The 18,608-nt window shown below is 43.0% G+C and overlaps 1 protein-coding gene across 1 annotated transcript in view; it reads left to right on the forward strand.

Annotated features, from left to right (window-relative positions):
- LOC130123852 (trimethylguanosine synthase-like) overlaps nt 1-18,608 on the forward strand; it is a 37,474-nt gene that overhangs the window by 1,952 nt on the left and 16,914 nt on the right. The window contains exons 3-4 of the mRNA XM_056293159.1: nt 5,930-6,075; nt 12,432-12,519. Coding sequence (XP_056149134.1) covers nt 5,930-6,075; nt 12,432-12,519 — 234 coding nt within the window. The remainder of the gene's footprint in view (nt 1-5,929; nt 6,076-12,431; nt 12,520-18,608) is intronic.

Raw genomic sequence — 18,608 nt, forward strand, 5'->3', positions numbered from 1 at the left:
ACAAACACACACACAGAGCGGGTCAGCGACAGAAACCTCATGCACCACTGTTGCTTTGAAAACAGCATATCAGACCTCGATCCAGATCAAAACTTAAACTATACAAACGCAATATAACATAGCAATATAACACAACGTCACTGCCGTTTCTCTCCAATGTCCCGAAACTAACAAACTGTTAGACACCTAGCATTTCATACATCTCCAGGTTTAAAACAAACTGTTAGATGCCTAGCATAATATACATCTCCAGGTTTAAAACATACTGTTTGATGCCTAGCATAACATACATCACCAGGTATATAACAAACTATTAGACACCTAGCATAACATACATCTCCAGGTATAAAACAAACTGTTTGAAACCTAGCATAACATACATCTCCAGGTATAAAACAAACTGTTAGACGCCTAGCATAACATACATCTCCAGGTATATAACAAACTGGTAGACGCCTAGCATAACATACATATCCAGGTATATAACAAACTGTTAGATGCCTACCATAACATACATCCCAAGGAATATAACAAACTGTTAGACGCCTAGCATAGCATACATATCCAGGTTTAAAAAAAAAAAAAACATTAGACGCCTGGCATAACATACATCTCCAGCTATATAACAAACTGTTAGACGCCTAGCATAACAAACATATCCAGATATGTAACAAACTATTAGACAACAAGTATAACATACATCTCCAGGTATATAACAAACTGTTAGACGCCTAGCATAAATTACATCTCAAGCTATATAAGAGACCGTTAGACACCTAGCATAACATACATGTCCAGGTATATAACAAACTGTTAGATGCCTAGCATAACGTACATCTCCAGGTATATAACAAAGTGGTAGACACCTAGCATAGCATGCATCTCCAGGTATATAACAAACTGATAGATGCCTAGTTTAACATACATAGCCAGGTTTAAAACAAACTGTTAGACACCTAGCATAACATACATCTCCATATCTATAACAAACTGTTAGACACCTAGCAGAACATACATCTCCAGGTATAAAACATACTCTTAGACACCTAGCAAAACATACATCTCCAGGTATATAACAAACTGTTAGACACCTAGCATAACATACATCTCCAGGTATATAACAAACTGTTAGATGCCTAGCATAACGTGCATCTCCAAGTATATAACAAAGTGGTAGACACCTAGCATAACATGCATCTCCACGTATATAACAAACTGATAGATGCCTAGCTTAACATACATATCCAGGTTTAAAACAAACCGTTAGACACCTAGCATAACATACATCCCCAGGTTTAAAACACACCATGAGACACCTAGCATAACATACATCTCTATATATATCACAAACCATTAGACACCTAGCATATCATACATCTCCAGGTTTATAACAAGCAATTAGACACTATGCATAACATACATCTCCAGGTTTAAAACAAACCGTTAGACACCTATCATAACATACATCTCCAGGTATATAACAAACCATTAGACACCTAGCATATCATACATCTCCAGGTATATAACAAGCAATTAGACACCTAGCATAACATAAATCTCCAGGTTTAAAACAAACCGTTAGACGCCTAGCATACCATACATCTCCAGGTTTAAAACAAACTGTTAGATGCCTAGGATAACATAAATCTCCAGGTTAAAAACAAACCGTTGGACACCTAGCATAACATACATCCCCAGGTTTAAAACAAACCGTGAGACACCTAGCATAACATACAACTCTAGATATACACTCACCGGCCACTTTATTAGGCACACCCGTCCAACTGCTCGTTAACGCAAATTTCTAATCAGCCAATCACATGGCAGCCACTCAATGCATTTAGGCATGTAGACATGGTCAAGACGATCTGCTGCAGTTCAAACCGAGCATCAAAATGGGGAAGAAAGGTGATTTAAGTGACTTTGAACGTGGCATGGTTGTTGGTGCCAGACAGGCTCGTCTGAGTATTTCACAAACTGCTGATCTACTGGGATTTTCACGCACAACCATCTCTAGGGTTTACAGAGAATGGTCCGAAAAAGAGAAAATATCCAGTGAGCGGCAGTTCTGTGGGCGAAAATGCCTTGTTGATGCCAGAGGTCAGAGGAGAATGGCCAGACTGGTTCGAGCTGATAGAAAGGCAACAGTAACTCAAATAACCACTCATTACAACCGAGGTATGCAGAAGAGCATCTCTGAACGCACAACACGTCGAACCTTGAGGCAGATGGGCTACAGCAGCAGAAGACCACACCGGGTGCCACTCCTGTCAGCTAAGAACAGGAAACTGAGGCTACAATTCGCACAGGCTCACCAAAATTGGACAATAGAAGATTGGAAAAACGTTGCCTGGTCTGATGAGTCTCGATTTCTGCTGCGACATTCGGATGGTAGGGTCAGAATTTGGCGTCAACAACATGAAAGCATGGATCCATCCTGCCTTGTATCAACGGTTCAGGCTGGTGGTGGTGGTGTAATGGTGTGGGGGATATTTTCTTGGCACACTTTGGGCCCCTTAGTACTAATTGAGCATCGTGTCAACGCCACAGCCTACCTGAGTATGGTTGCTGACCATGTCCATCCCTTTATGACCACAGTGTTCCCATCTTCTGATGGCTACTTCCAGCAGGATGACGCGCCATGTCATAAAGCTCGAATAATCTCAGACTGGTTTCTTGAACATGAGAATGAGTTCACTGTACTCAAATGGCCTCCACAGTCACCAGATCTCAATCCAATAGAGCACCTTTGGGATGTGGTGGACCGGGAGATTCGCATCATGGATGTGCAGCCGACAAATCTGCAGCAACTGCGTGATGCTATCATGTCAGTATGGACCAAACTCTCTGAGGAATGTTTCCAGTACCTTGTTGAATCTATGCCACGAAGGATTAAGGCAGTTCTGAAGGCAAAAGGGGGTCCAACCCGGTACTAGCAAGGTGTACCTAATAAAGTGGCCAGTGAGTGTATAACAAACTGTTGGACACCTAGCATAACATACCTCTCCCGGTATATAACAAACCGTTAGACGTTTAGCATAACATACATCTCCAGGTATATAAGAAACTGTTAGACACCTAGCATAACATACTTCTCCAGGTATATAACAAACTATTAGACGCCTAGTATAACATACATCACCAGGTTTAAAACAAACTGTTAGACGCCTATCATAACATACATATCCAGGTATATAACAAACTGTTAGATGCCTAGCATAACATACATCTCCAGGTTTAAAACAAACCGTTAGATGCCTAGCATACCATACATCTCCACGTATATAACAAACTGTTAGACGCCTAGCAGAACATACATATCCGGGTATATAACAAACGGTTAGACATCTAGCATAACATACATCTCCAGGTATATAACAAACTGTTAGACGCCTAGCTAGCATAACATACATCTCCAGGTATATAAGAACTGTTAGATGCCTAGCATAACGTACATCTCCAGGTATATAACAAACTGTTAGACGCCTAGCATAACAAACACATCCAGGTATGTAACAAACCGTTAGACGCCTAGCATAACATACATCTCTAGGTATATAACAAACCATTAGACACCTAGCATAACATACATCTCCAGGTATATAACAAACTGTTAGATGCCTAGCATAACATACATCTGCAGGTTTAAAACAAACCATTAGACACCTAGCATACCATACATCTCCACGTATATAACAAACTGTTAGACACCTAGCAGAACATACATCTCCAGGTATATAACAAACTGTTAGACGCCTAGCATAACATACATCTCCATGTATATAACAAACTGTTAGACACATAGCATAACATACATCTCCAGGTATATAACAAACTCTAAGTCGCCTAGTATAACATACATCTCTAGGTATATAACAAACCATTAGACGCCTAGCATATCATACATCTCCAGGTATATAACAAGCAATTAGACACCTAGCATAACATAAATCTCCAGGTTTAAAACAAACCGTTAGACACCTAGCATACCATACATCTCCAGGTATATAACAAACTGTTTGAAGCCTAGCATAACATACATCTCCATGTATATAACAAACTGTTAGACGCCTAGCATAACATACATCTCCAGGTATATAACAAACTGTTAGACGCCTAGCTAGCATAACATACATCTCCAGGTATATAAGAACTGTTAGATGCCTAGCATAACGTACATCTCCAGGTATATAACAAACTGTTAGACGCCTAGCATAACAAACATATCCAGGTATGTAACAAACCGGTAGACGCCTAGCATAACATACATCTCTAGGTATATAACAAACCATTAGACACCTAGCATAACACATCTCCAGGTATATAACAAACTGTTAGATGCCTAGCATAACATACATCTGCAGGTTTAAAACAAACCATTAGACACCTAGCATACCATACATCTCCACGTATATAACAAACTGTTAGACACCTAGCAGAACATACATCTCCAGGTATATAACAAACTGTTAGACGCCTAGCATAACATACATCTCCATGTATATAACAAACTGTTAGACACATAGCATAACATACATCTCCAGGTATATAACAAACTCTAAGTCGCCTAGTATAACATACATCTCTAGGTATATAACAAACCATTAGACGCCTAGCATATCATACATCTCCAGGTATATAACAAGCAATTAGACACCTAGCATAACATAAATCTCCAGGTTTAAAACAAACCGTTAGACACCTAGCATACCATACATCTCCAGGTATATAACAAACTGTTTGAAGCCTAGCATAACATACATCTCCAGGTATATAACAAACTGTTAGATGCCTAGCATAACATACATCTCCAGGTTTAAAACAAACCATTAGACACCTAGCATACCATACATCTCCAGGTATATAACAAATTGTTAGACGCCTAGCAGAACATACATCTCCAGGTATATAACAAACTGTTAGACACCTAGCGTAACATACATCTCCAGGTATATAACAAACTGTTAGACGCCTAGCATAACATACATATCCAGGTATATAACCAGCTGTTAGATGCCTAGCATTACATACATCTCCAGGTATATAACAACCTGTGAGATACCTACCATAACATACATCCCGAGGAATATAACAAACTGTTAGATGCCTAGCATAACATACATTTCCAGTTTTAAAACAAACTGTTAGACGCCTAGCATAACATACATATCCAGGTTTAAAAAAACCATTAGATGCCTAGCATAACAGACATATCCAGGTATATAACAAACTGTTAGATGCCTAGCATAACATACATATCCAGGTATAAAACAAACTGTTAGACGCCTAGCATAACAAACATATCCAGGTATGTAACAAACTGTTAGACGCCTAGCATAACATACATCTCCAGGTTTATAACAAACTGTTAGATGCCTAGCATAACATACATCTCCAGGTATATAAAAATGCTGCTGGTTTCCCAGTAAGCACAGCTCATAAAATGAAGAATAACATACAGAATATAAATAAAGAATAATGGCGAAGCATGAGAATAACTGTTATATGGCAGTACTTGGCCTAGTAATACAGCACCATTATAAGACAGTCACTCACCATTAGATGTCTTCACAGAAGAACAATGTGACTGTTCTTTTGATTGTTGGCAAAGGTATCGATGATTCCATCAGTGTCCAAATCTTTTGTACTCCTGGTGTATGGCAAACCATGCCAGATTACTGTTACGGGTGTCCCCACTGCTTTTCCTCAGGTCCGTTTTTAAATGCCGGAGGCAAGCGAAACTCCGCTTGCAGCTTGCTGATGACACAGGAAGTGTTATTGATATACCTATCAGTTTATACAAGTCCATAAAGGCATCCTTGTATGGGCTCATAAGTGACAGGAATTCAATGGTGTGTCCTAGGTGTGGTGATTGCCCAGTCATGTTAATGTAATCTAAGTCCTATCTTATCTAACCCTCTATTCATAGATGAAGATGAATTTGACATAGAAGAAGAGGTGATGGAGGCAGAGGAGGGGACAGAGGACAAAGAGCTGTTGGATGAAGAAGCACAACTGATGGCCAGTATGGGCCTGCCGGTTGCCTTTGTCAGTTCCTCTGCCAGGAGGAGAGCTGTGAGTGACAAATATAACTGAGAAAAGTCTACAAATAATATTTCAGATAGTCATTTTCACACCAACTCCGCATGAATTGAATTGATAAAAATAAAATTTTGCGAGTTCATGGCAAACCATTGATTGCTGTTACATAGCCTAGTTTAAACTTAACTCAAGTGTAGCTTTTTTTCCACAATTCCATGATGATATATGTTTGACATAAAATGCAGGGATGAGACGTTTTTATTTATTTTATTTATATTCATGTTTTAGGGGGATGGGGTGGGGGTTGGCGGGGGCTAGAAGTACTCTAGACAGGTGAGGTAAACATCAGATGTTTTGCTACAAGCAGAAACTGCAGAAGCTACTTAAGATGTTGTAAGTTACTCCTCATGATGGTATTCCTTGGTGGCAGGGTGTTCAGAGCAATTTCATTGCGATGAATCCTTCTGCATCTTCGGCAGGTATTTCAGGGTCATAAGCGTTTCACCCCTTAAGCCTGTAACCTTCACCTGAGTGGGGCTGCAAAGACCAAATTAGCCTTCACCTGTAGAGGGGGTCCAACTGCGGGCTTCCATCAACCACAACCATCTGGAGCTGGTCTAAGCTGCCATGGCTATCTCCCCAATGGCTTGCTTCAGTTGTTTTGGGTTCCAAACCAATCTTCTGTTAGAAAAAGCGCGAAATAGCATGCTGATGTTGCAGGGAAACCACGGCTGCCGACTTCAATGGGAAATAAGGTTGCATACCATCCTTTGAAAAGATCCTCATCAATCAAATCCTGGTACTTGGCTTTCTTCTGTTGGTGAGAGATAGCTAGTCTATCCTTCCAGGGTACTGTGAGTTCAACTACTAAGATGTTTTTTCTGCTCCTTGATTGAAGATCCATGTCTGGTCGGAGTGAGGTTACTGCCACCTCTTCTGGAAAGACAAGTCTCTTCTTCAGGTCCATTGCATCTCCGAGGTGTAAGCTTGATGCAAAATGGAGCACGGGTTCTATGCAGTTGTTCTTGCCCAAGGAGCTTTATCTCCTTCCCTTTGGAAATTGACAACTTTGGGTGGTAATGCCTGATGTTTATTGGCTTTGACCCTCTGCAGGTCCATCCATTTGGCAATTTCTGTACGGACCTTGTTGCTCCTCCACTTGTATCAGCCTTTTCCCAGTGCTTTGGGACAACCATTCAAGATGTGATTCAGGATGCAAAGGGTTGCTCCACACTGCTTCCAGGATTCGTCGTTTTCTTTGCCCCAGATCTTTAGATTGTTTGGAGTTGGTAAGAGGTCAGCCACATCATGCAGGAGGAAGATTAGCTAGCCCTGGTTGGTGCCCCAGAGTTCCTTCCAGGGCAACAGTCGTTCAAGTGCCTGGTCCCACTGCATCCACTGTCCGTAGCAGGCAAGCTCTACAGCTTTTATGTGGTGGTCTTCTTCCGCTGCCTCTCGGACCCTCTGCACAACGAGACCTCTGTAGCTTTTGGCATTGGCCTTATTCCATCTTTTGGCATTGGAGTTTCCAAGTCCTAGCCATCATTGACAGACTACCCCAAGGATTTCCTGATGTTTCCAGTACACTTCTGCTTCCCTCACTGCTTCCTTAGGCTTCCACTTCCTGTCACACTTAATGGTCTTGTTAGGATGTCTGACTTTCTCATCGTCAGACAGTAGCAGTGCACTGACTGCTGTTGCCTTAGTGGCTTTGAAATCTTCCACCACCAATGAGACTGGTAAGTGGAGCTTGAAGGTCTTGCTGTACAGGTTGACCGAGCTGAAAGTTGGAGGGACAGCCAGCCATCTTCGCAAGAATTTGCTGCACAGTCTCCCCATTAATTCCATTTGAGTCATGGAGAAGTCTTAAAGCAGGAATGGCCATTGCATTCTAGGTATGATGCCATACTGGAAGCACCACACCTTAAACCTTCCAAGCAGCAGGTTGTTGTGAATTACCTTGAGCGAGATGTTTAGTTGAGCCATGGTGTCTTTGAGGTTGCCTCTGTCCTTCAAGGTGCTGTCATAATTATTTCCAATGCATCAAATTTATTGTTCTTGAATTGTTGGAATCTCAGCCCCTTCAATACTGAAAATAATTTTTGTCAACTTTCATTTCAGGATACTTAGGCTTCTAGATTTTCCTGGGTTGAATTGCATCAGTGACTATGTAGCCATCTTCTCCAGCGAGTTTAGGATCCACCGTGTTCCTTGGATTGATAGAGTCATTAGTTATATCATCCTTGAATGCTCTGCAGGCCAGATGTCTTATTCCGTCATCCACTTTTGGCCTTCTACATTGCATTTGTCCTGCCTTTAGTAATAGGTTCATGACTGCCACAAACAGGACCACCGATTTTGTGCATCCTGCCATGATGCCCTTCTCAACCTTCTGCCATTTGGTGGTGAAATGTCCCACAATGAACCTCATTTTCAGCGAATTCATGTGTGGCATCTTGAGCTTGACCACTTCTGATGGTGCTTGGTAGTGCTCCAATGCATTTTGGATCAGCTGGTGAGGGTACGCTTGGGTAGGCTTTGGTGAGATCTAACCATACAACTGAGAGTGTGTTGTTGTTGTTCTTTGCTTCCTTGATGACCTGGCTGATCACTGATGTATGCTCCAGACATCCTGAGTACCCCGGGGCTCCTCCTTTCTGGACAATCATGTCAATGTACTCACTGGCAAGTAGATAAGATGTTAGTTTTTAGCAATGATGGACCAGAATATGTTCCCTTCAATGTCTAGCAGGGACAGCTCTCGAAACAGGTCATGTCCCAATGAGTTCAGTTCTTTAGGGACAAAGCAGCTTTCAGCAAGTCTCCAGAGCCAGGGTTCCTGCTTTCTCTTCCAGAGTGTCCACTGAAGCTTTGATAGTAGCCATGGGCAGTTTTTGTAGATATTATAAGTGGTTCCTGATGGTCCTGGAGCAGATTCTGCTCGAACTTTTCCACTACTGCCCTTACTTTATCAAGAGTAAAGTATGCCATGTTGAAAGGGGTGTGTGGCTTGAGTGTTGGCAGCTGAAAAGGACAGTCTCCCAGTGGAATGTCTCTGCTGGGGTCGCCATGTGCTGCTGCCACACTATTCTCCACTTCTTCCTTAGAACATATCAGTCTCTCACTTTTGGGCTTTCTAAGGAGATCAGCTGTGAACCAGAAACTACTACTACTACTGCTACTTTCGGCTGCTCCCATTAGGGGTCGCCACAGCAAATCATCCATTTCCATCTCTGGTTCAGCTGTGAACCAGAAAGGGTTGTTATAAAAGGCTTTCCTCTGTCAATGCTTCTGTCTCTGCTTTTTTTTTCCAGATTGGCTCTGTCTTGCGAAGCCGGAGTAGGTTTTTCGCAGCTCTGAGCATAGTTGGTTCAGGACTGTTTTTCCTCATTGTCTGCTTTCTGCCACCGTTCCTTAAGCATCCTTAGTTCTTTCTGCAATTATATGATCTGGCGCTGCCTCCTACTGGGACCTGATGGTGGCTTGTAAGTTTTGCTTTTCTTTACACCAAAAGCATTTTGGCATGCCTGATAACACAAGTTGCACCATAGTCTTTATCTCCTTGGTTGCAGCTCCTCTCAAGGTGTTTTCCAGGATGATGCTCAGCTCTTCATCCAATTGTGCCCATCTGCATCTGCTGCTGGTAGTAAATTCAGCCATAGTTTCCTCTCAAAGCCCTCCAGACTTTTGAATTCACCCCATCTTCTTGTGCTCTGAGCAGATTGAGCAGAGAGGTCTGGCACAATGTGGTTTGCCTCCTGGCCCTTGTCCCCCTCTGACTGACCAGCAGTGCTAATAAACTCAGAGATAGCTCTCTGGTAATAAAAGGTGCTTTGCATTGCTGTAGTTGCACTTTGCGCTTAGACTTGCCTTGATGAATTTTCATGCCATGTTCATTCTTAAATATTCCACTGCAGATGTTGCATCTTCTTTTGGCTTTACCCTCCTGTCTTACCACATCCAATGTCATAGTCCTTATGCCATTATCTGGGTTGTGTGATTGTGTGGTCTGTCCTTAATGGCAGATTATCTTCCCTCTCTCCTCAGTCTGTTTTGGGGTAGTCCCTCTGTTTGGTACTTTAGCTTGTTTATTCAGTGCTTCGGGGTGCTAGCCCTAACACTATTGTGTGCCATCTTTCCGAGCTGTTGTCCGTCTTTTCACAGTTGTTTGTGGGTCTTCCCCTACTGCCGATGGGCATTTCCCCATAAAATAAACATCAGAGATGCTTTGCTACAAGCAGAAACTGAATGAGCTACTTAAGATGTTGCAAGTTACTCCTCTTGATGGTATTCCTTGTTGGCAGAGTGGTCAGAGCATTTTCATTGAAATGAACCCTTCTGCATCTTCAGTGCGTATCTCAGGGTCACAGGCGTTTCACCCTTTAGCCTGTATGCCTCACCTGAGTCGGGCAGCAAATACCAAATTAGCCTTCACCTGCAAAAGGTTCCAACAATGGGCTTTCATCAACCACCTTGAGCTGGTCTCAGCTGCCATGGCTGTCTCCCCAATGGCTTGCTTCAGTTGTTTAGGTTCCAAACCTATTTTCTGTAGGAAATAGCGCACTGATGTTTGCTGGGAAACTGCAGCTGCTGACCTTGATGGGATGTAAGGCTGTGTGCCATCTTTTGACAAGAGCCACATCAATCAAATCCTGGTACTTGACTTTCTTCTGTTGGTGAAAGATGGCTAGCCTGTCCTCCCAGGGTACTGTGAGTTCAGCTACTAAGATGGTTTTTGTGCTCCTGGATAGAAGAACCATTTCTGGTCTGAGTGATGTTACTGCCACCTCTTCTGGAAAGACAAGTCTCTTCTTCAGGTCCACTTGCATCTCCCAATTGAAAGTTTGCTGCAAAATGGAGCACAGTAGTTAACGACTGTTATGAAGCTTAATCCGTATTTTAATTTCCAAAGAAAAATTAAATATTTATTTTGTACTTACTTTTTAACCTTACAAGTACTCTACATGTCCTGTTAAGTTGTTTAAATAAGATAAACTTTGTTTTTATTTTGCTCTAAATTGGCACTAATCAGAACCAGAGCATTGCTTGAGAAGACTGATCATGACTTGTCATGACTAATTGTTCATACACACCAGGGTTCTGCAGAAGAAGATGGAAAATTGATACAGGGTGACTGAGATAACGTAAATACAATGGGACCTTCTTTAATTGCAGAGCCAGTTTACTTAAATACAACCTGAATATTCCTTACTTTCCTAATATAGCTTTATCTCTTATTCATTAAATCTATGCAAGGACTCGTCAGCAGGATGGCAACAAGTCAGCTAGAGTTCTTTAAAAAAACAGAAATCAGAAATTATCATTCATGTCATTACACAAACAGTAACATAGCGCACAGTGCACACCATTTGTGTCCAATTTTCTCTATTTTAGTTGGCGGAGGTGCACCCAAATACAACTCAATATCCCCACAAACCGGTGCAGACGCTGATGCACAGAAGTTGCAAATGCTGTACCACATTTATAAATGTTATGTAAAATTTGAAAGTAGCATCTCATACGTGTCATGCTGTAACCTAAAAAATAACCTTCCCCCTGTTGATCTAGTAATAGGGCATTCAATTTGTAAGCCGCGGCTATTTGTTTTATAATCATCGGCTTGCGTTTTCCACCAATATGTGAAGAGGACTCTGTCTTTATTTTTCCTAAATACAAAAATTACAAAATATTATGTGCACACTCCTTTTTGAGGGGTAGAGAGAGAGAAAATGGATGAATCTGGGCTGTTGCTTTGTTTCTGGTGAATGAAACAATGTAGGCTACATTACATTACATTGTTATCAAGCCGTCAGTGCTGTTATTTCAGAATGTGATACCTCCAACAACCTGCAGACTGTTACTTGGTGACATCAATGACCTATACTATCAAATCAAAATTAAGTTGTTTGTTGCTTGATAAGATACAATGAAAACTCACATTTGCAGATTGTAACCTGTTTTTTCTCACAGATAAATTATTTTAAAAAAATGGCGGATATTTTCCAGATGATTCTGATCCTCCTGCACAAAGACATTTGTTCCTTCTTGTTTGGAACTTTTTCTGTATGTGGAAAGCTCCAGACTTCACTCCATCGCATCCTTCCCAAATTATACTCACAGCACATGCTCCTTTTAAAGGGAAGGAAAAGAGGCGATTTAATTGCTTTTTCAACACCAGCCCAGACCACACCTGTTAATAAAATATTCCTCCCCATTCCCAAAAGCGCCACAGCTGTGCCGTGCACCTTTGCCATGAAAATGCCAAAAATGATTCACGAAAATAGGGCCCATAATGTTCCTGCTATTTTGTCTTGTGCAACAAGTAACAGTAGGGATCAAATTCCGTTTTTTTCAAATGTACTAATCACTTGCAATTTTTCATCTGACAGAGGGGAAAGTCAAATAGGAGCACTGCCAGATCTCAGGCACTACTACCTCATGAGGAGGGGGATGAAGATACCATTGTTGAGAACCAAGGTAAAAAGAATGGAAAGTTATTGTCATCAGTTGTTATTTGTCCAAAGTTCTTTACATCATATGTGGAAGGCCTTCTTTCATGGTACCAGAATGTTGGTCAGCATGAGTTAGAGTCAGTTAAGATGGCTTAAAATCTAACATCTAAATGGAAAATATTGACTTCTGGTCTAAAACCCTACTTAATTGTTTACATTTTATGGTATTACAGTTTAGGTATTCAGTTGATACTATTATCAAGAGAAATGTACAATAAAGATGTAGTTAAGAGGTTTGGATGATGTAAAATCTCAGCACCAGTGACAGAAGTGTGTGTAGGGTACCTTCACTACCAATATAGACTTTGCAAATTAAATATTTCAGAAACATCCATCACAGCAGGTACCGCACCATGTGTAAACATGTTCCCAAATCTAGTGCTTAAGGTGTCATCCTCCTTGAAATTTCCTAAAATAATTTTCCTGTTACACCTTAACATTTGAGTGCATTGATTTTTGAGTAGGGTGTGGACAGGTAGTCCATACCCTACTCACCACACATATATTTTTATGTGGACAGAGACTTGAACTTTTCACTTATGACATGCTTGACATCAACTAATTTTTTAGCTACGTTGACCAGATACAAACAGTCCAAATACAGGACAAAAACTGCAAAGACAGTGAGGAACAGATATATAATGGTACCCACCAAAACCTTTAATAACAATAAGCCCTGGTTCTCAGCTAAACTCAGGCAGCTTTGTTAGGCCAGAGAGGAAGCCTACAGGAGTGGAGATAGGATCAGGTATAACAAAGCCAGAAATACACTCACAAAGGATATCAGAGAGGCAAAAAGGTGTTAATCTGAAAAGTTGAAAAATAGGTTTTCTGCCAATGACCCAGCATCGTATAGAGAGGTTTGAAAGACATTACCAACAACAGGAGACCATCCCCGCCCCCACTGCAGGGAACCATCAACTGGCTAATGACCTAAATGGATTTTACTGCAGGTTTGAAAAGCACACTTGCACACCCTTCGCCTTCTCCAGCCACAACCCACAATCAACTGCACCCCCTGCCAGCCACCCTCCACTCCCCACTGAACCACTACCCATACTCAGGATCTGTGTTGAGGACATGTGCCAACTCTTCCAGAGACAGAAGACCGACCAGGAAGGCACCGGGCCAGGATAGCGTGTCACCCTTCTGTCTTAAAGTCTGTGCTGACCAGCTGGCCCCCATTTTCATACTGATCTTCAACACCTCACTGGAGCTGTGTGGAGCCCTCTGCTGCTGTACTCTACCTGTTGTATATACTGTACTGTACATATTGTATATGTTACGGGTAATGTGAAAAAACGGTTAATGTGCAAACTACCCGGGTAATGTGCAGATTACCCAACGGGGCGGTTAATGTGCACATTACCCGCCAGAACGGGTTATCTGCACATTACCCGGGTAGTCTGCACACTACCCGCTTGGGCGGTTAATGTTTATCTAAAGACAGAATGATATCGCCAACGCCTGTTCTTTCATTTACCACAAATTGTGATTCCTCAGATGGCCTCACTTCATGAGTCATTAGGCTTAAGGCCTATTGCTGATTTAAATATCAAAATATCGTAAAAAGATGAGTTGCAGGTTCGTTCCATCCACATTAACCATCCAAACGGGTGGTGTGCAGACTACCCGGTTAATGTGGATAATGTGGTTCGTTCTATCCACATTAACTGCCAAGGCGGGTAGTGTGCAGACTACCCGGGTAATGTGGATATTGTGGTTTGTTCTATCCACATTATCCGCCCAAGCGGGTAGTGTGTGCAGACTACCAAGGTAATGTGGATAATGCGGTTCGTTCTATCCACATTAACCGCCCAAGCGGATAGTGTGCAGACTACCCAGGTAATGTGCAGATAACCTGTTCTGGCGGGTAATGTGCACATTAACCACCCCGTTGGGTAATCTGCACATTACCCAGGTAGTTTGCACATTAACCATTTTTTCACATTACCCGTAACATATATACTGGACTGTACATTGTACGTATACTGGTTTGCTCTGTCATGTCCATCTACCTCAGGCATGTATGCTAGTAACCTGCCAACTTCTATTTCAGCATCTCTGATATATTCTCTGTACCATTGCACTTTATTGCCTCTTATTTCACCTTTATAAGTCAGTCCTTGTGTGTATATATGAAGATTGTTGTGTTGTAGTATTGTTATTCTGTTAAGTACACTGAGAGAGCCCGGAAACCAGAGTCAAAGTCCATGTATGTGCTGTGCCTCCTTCTTGATCTTCCAGATGGTCATATTATAAATATCAAACACAAGAGGCTATTCAATCTATTGACTTTTGCCGCTAGGAAGAATATTTTGCTCTTTTGGATCAAGGACGTCACTCCAACAAAAAAGTCATGGCACAATCTTATAATGGAGTGTATTCCCAATGAGTACATCTCATGTATGCCTCACTCCTCTCTGGACGCCTTCTATAAAGTTTGGGACCCTTACTTAGAAAATATTGGACCTACGCTGTCATCTTCCATATTACAAGGGTTTCCTAAACCGGCGTAGTCTGTCCCTGTACTTTTTTTTCTATTTTAAAACCAGTTTTCCTGTAGTCTTGCTATTTGTTTACATATTTATTCATTTGATGTTGCCTTTCTAACGGTGGCACAGTGGTTAGCGTGGTTTGCCTCACAGCAAGAAGGTCCTGGGTTCGAGCCCCGGGGTAGTCCAACCTTGGTGGGTCATCCCGGGTCATCCTCTGTGTGGAGTTTGCATGTTCTCCCCGTGTCTGCGTGGGTTTCCTCCAGGGGCTCTGGCTTCCTCCCACAGTCCAAAGACATGTAGGTCAGGTGACTCAGCCGTGCTAAATGTTCCCTAGGTATGAATGTGTGTGTGTGTGTTTGTGTGTCGGCCCTGTGATGGTCTGGCGGCCTGTCTAGGGTGTCTCTCCGCCTGCCGCCCAATGACTGCTGGCATAGGCTCCAGCATCCCCGCGACCCTGAGAGCAGGATAAGCGGTTCAGATAATGGATGGGTGGATGGAGGTTGGCTTTCTCTGTTGTAGGGAGTGGTGAGGGTAGGGGATGGGGATAATGCACACTATTTTTTTATTTACTTACTCATTTTGGACGGCACGGGGACACAGTGGTTAGCGCTGTCGCCTCACAGCAAGAAGGTCCTAGGTTCAAACTCCGGGGTTGTCCAACCTTGGGGGGTCATCCCAGGTCCTTTCTGTGTGGAGTTTGCATTTTCTCCCCGTGTCTGTGGTGGGTTTTCTCCGGGTGCTCTGGTTTCCCTCACCATCAAAAAGACATGCATGTTAGGGTTAATTCTCCTGTCTGTGCCCCTGACCGAGACATGGCAAGACAAACTGGAGTTGGACCCCGGGTGCTGCACAGCGGCTGACCACTACTCCTAGCTACACAAATAGGATGGGTTAAATGAAGAGGAAGAATTTCCCTACGGGCACCAATAAAGTAATAAAAAATTAAAAGAAAATAAAAATGTTGTCATGTCATATCCCCTCTCCCCCGACGAGGTTCTAAACCTCATCACATCCAGTCACCCCACCACATGCTCCCTTGACCCGGTCCCCTCCCTCCTTCTTCACTCTATAGCACCTGAACTCCTTCCCTATCTAACCCACCTCATCAACACCTCCCTCCAGGCAGGATGTTTTCCATGTGCCTTCAAGACTGCTAGAGTCATCCCCCTTCTCAAGAAACCATCACTTAACCTCTCTGATGTCAAAAACTACAGAGCAGTTTCCCTTCTACGCTTTCTATCCAAAACTTTTGAACATGCTGTCTTTAACCAAATTTATTTGTACCTCCACCAGAACAACCTCCTGGATTCCAACCAGTCTGGGTTCAAGGTGGGTCACTCGACAGAGACTGCCCTCCTTGCAGTGATAGATTCGCTGCACTCTGCGAGAGCAAACTCTCTCTCCTCTGTCCTGATACTCCTGGACCTGTCAGCTGCGTTCGACACAGTGAACCACCAGATTCTCATCTCTATCCTCGAGGGGCTGGATGTCACAGGCTCTGCACTCTCAATATTTGCAACCTACCTGATGGCTTGCTCCTACCAGATGACATGGAGGGGATCTGTGTTGGAGCCTCACAGACTGACTACAGGCATTCCACAAGGTTCGGTTCTGGGTCCTCTCCTTTTCTCCCTGTAGACGACATCCCTGGGTTCTGTTATTCGCTCGCATGACTTCTCTTACCATTGTTATGCCGATGACACCCAGCTGATCTTGTCCTTTCCTCCCTCTGACACACAAGTAGAGACACGCATTGCTGTGTGCTTAACTGACATCTCGGAGTGGATGGCGACACACCACCTGAAGCTCAATCTGGACAAGACAGAGCTAATGTCCCTCCCAGGGAAAGGTTGCCCACACCGAGACCTGGCCATCACCATTGACAACACCGTGGTGACGCCAACTCTGACTGTGAAGAATCTGGGTGTGATCCTGGACAACCAACTGTCGTTTGCTGAAAACGTTGCATCAGTTGCTCGCTCCTGCAGATTTCTCCTTTATAACATCAGGAGGATTCGCCCATTCCTCACCGACGAGACAGCACAGGTGCTCATCCTGGCTCTGGTCATCTCCCGGCTGGACTACGGCCACTCTCACCTTGCTGGCGCCCTGGCATCGGCCATCAGACATCTGGAGCTTGTTCAGAAAGCTGCAACTCGTGTGGTGTTCAACTGCCCTAAGTTCTCCCACACAACTCCCCTTTTCATGTGCCTACACTGGCTCCCAGTAGCTGCTCGCATCCAGTTTAAGACTCTGGTGCTAGCCCACAGGGCAGTGAAAGGAACAGCTCCTTCCTTTCTCCAGGCCATGTTCAAGCCCTACACCCCCGCCCAACCATTTCACTCTGCTGCCTCGGAACGCCTGGTTGCCCCGTCGCTCAGAGGCCCTTGCTGCCGATCGACCCGGTCACAGCTCTTTTCTGTCCTGGCCCCAAGGTGGTGGAATGAACTCCCCACTGTTGTCAGGACAGCGGAGTCGCTGCCCATCTTTCGGCGCAGGTTGAAAACTCACCTCTTTAAGAACTACTACCCTGTTACTTGTTCTTAGCACTTATTGTATTCACTCATTCAAAAAAAACAAAACTCTTTCTTGCACTTTTACTTTAGCACTGGCTTTGCTCTTAGATGCTTGTTTAGATGCACTTATGACCTCTGATGACTAGTAGTTCTCCTGATTTCCTACGTTTAAATGCACTTATTTTAAGTCGCTTTGGATAAAAGCGTTGGCTAAATGACTGCAATGTAATGTAATCTCTGGGCTGTTGTGTTTTGTGTTCAGCCATTATCCGAACCGCTTATCCTGCTCTCAGGGTCATGAGTATGCTGGAGCCTATTCCAGCAGTCATTGGGTGGCAGGCGGAGAGACACCCTGGACAGGCTGCCAGGCCATCACAGGGCCGACACACACATGCACACACTCACACACACACACACATTCACACTTAGGGACAATTTAGTACAGTCGATTCACTTGACCTACATGTCTTTGGACTGTGGGAGGAAACTGGAGCACCTGGAGCAAACCCATGCAGACACGGGGAGAACATGCAAACTCCACACAAAGGATGACCCACCAAGGTTGGACTACCCTGGGGCTCGAACCCAGGACCTTCTTGCTGTGAGGCGACCGTGCTAACCACTGTGCCACTTTGCTGCCTGTTTTGTGTTTTATACGAAATGTAATCTTTTCTAAAAAAAAAAAAATTCCATGTATGTACAAAGCTACATGGCCAGTAAACATGATTGTGATTGTGATGTGCACTCTTCACAGCTACCAGTACAAAAAGCTTTTGACCCTCATATGATGTCTAATTTGACATATTTATATCCTGAGAGTAATACATCATATTCTGAAAAAAAAAGGATTGGAAATAAGTTGCTAGAGGCATGACCAATAGTAAATAATGAGACCGGTGTTGGACTGTATGCTTGGTGTTTTTGGCTGAAGAGCATGTTGAGTTCCCATCATCCAATGTGTGAAGAGCAGAGACATTTAAACAAAGAATAACAGGCTTATTACTGTAAGATAATCATTTCATTTTTTAAATGGAAAAACG

Source organism: Lampris incognitus, chromosome 14 (genome assembly GCF_029633865.1).
Source record: "Lampris incognitus isolate fLamInc1 chromosome 14, fLamInc1.hap2, whole genome shotgun sequence".
In the NCBI taxonomy this organism is placed as follows: domain Eukaryota; kingdom Metazoa; phylum Chordata; class Actinopteri; order Lampriformes; family Lampridae; genus Lampris; species Lampris incognitus.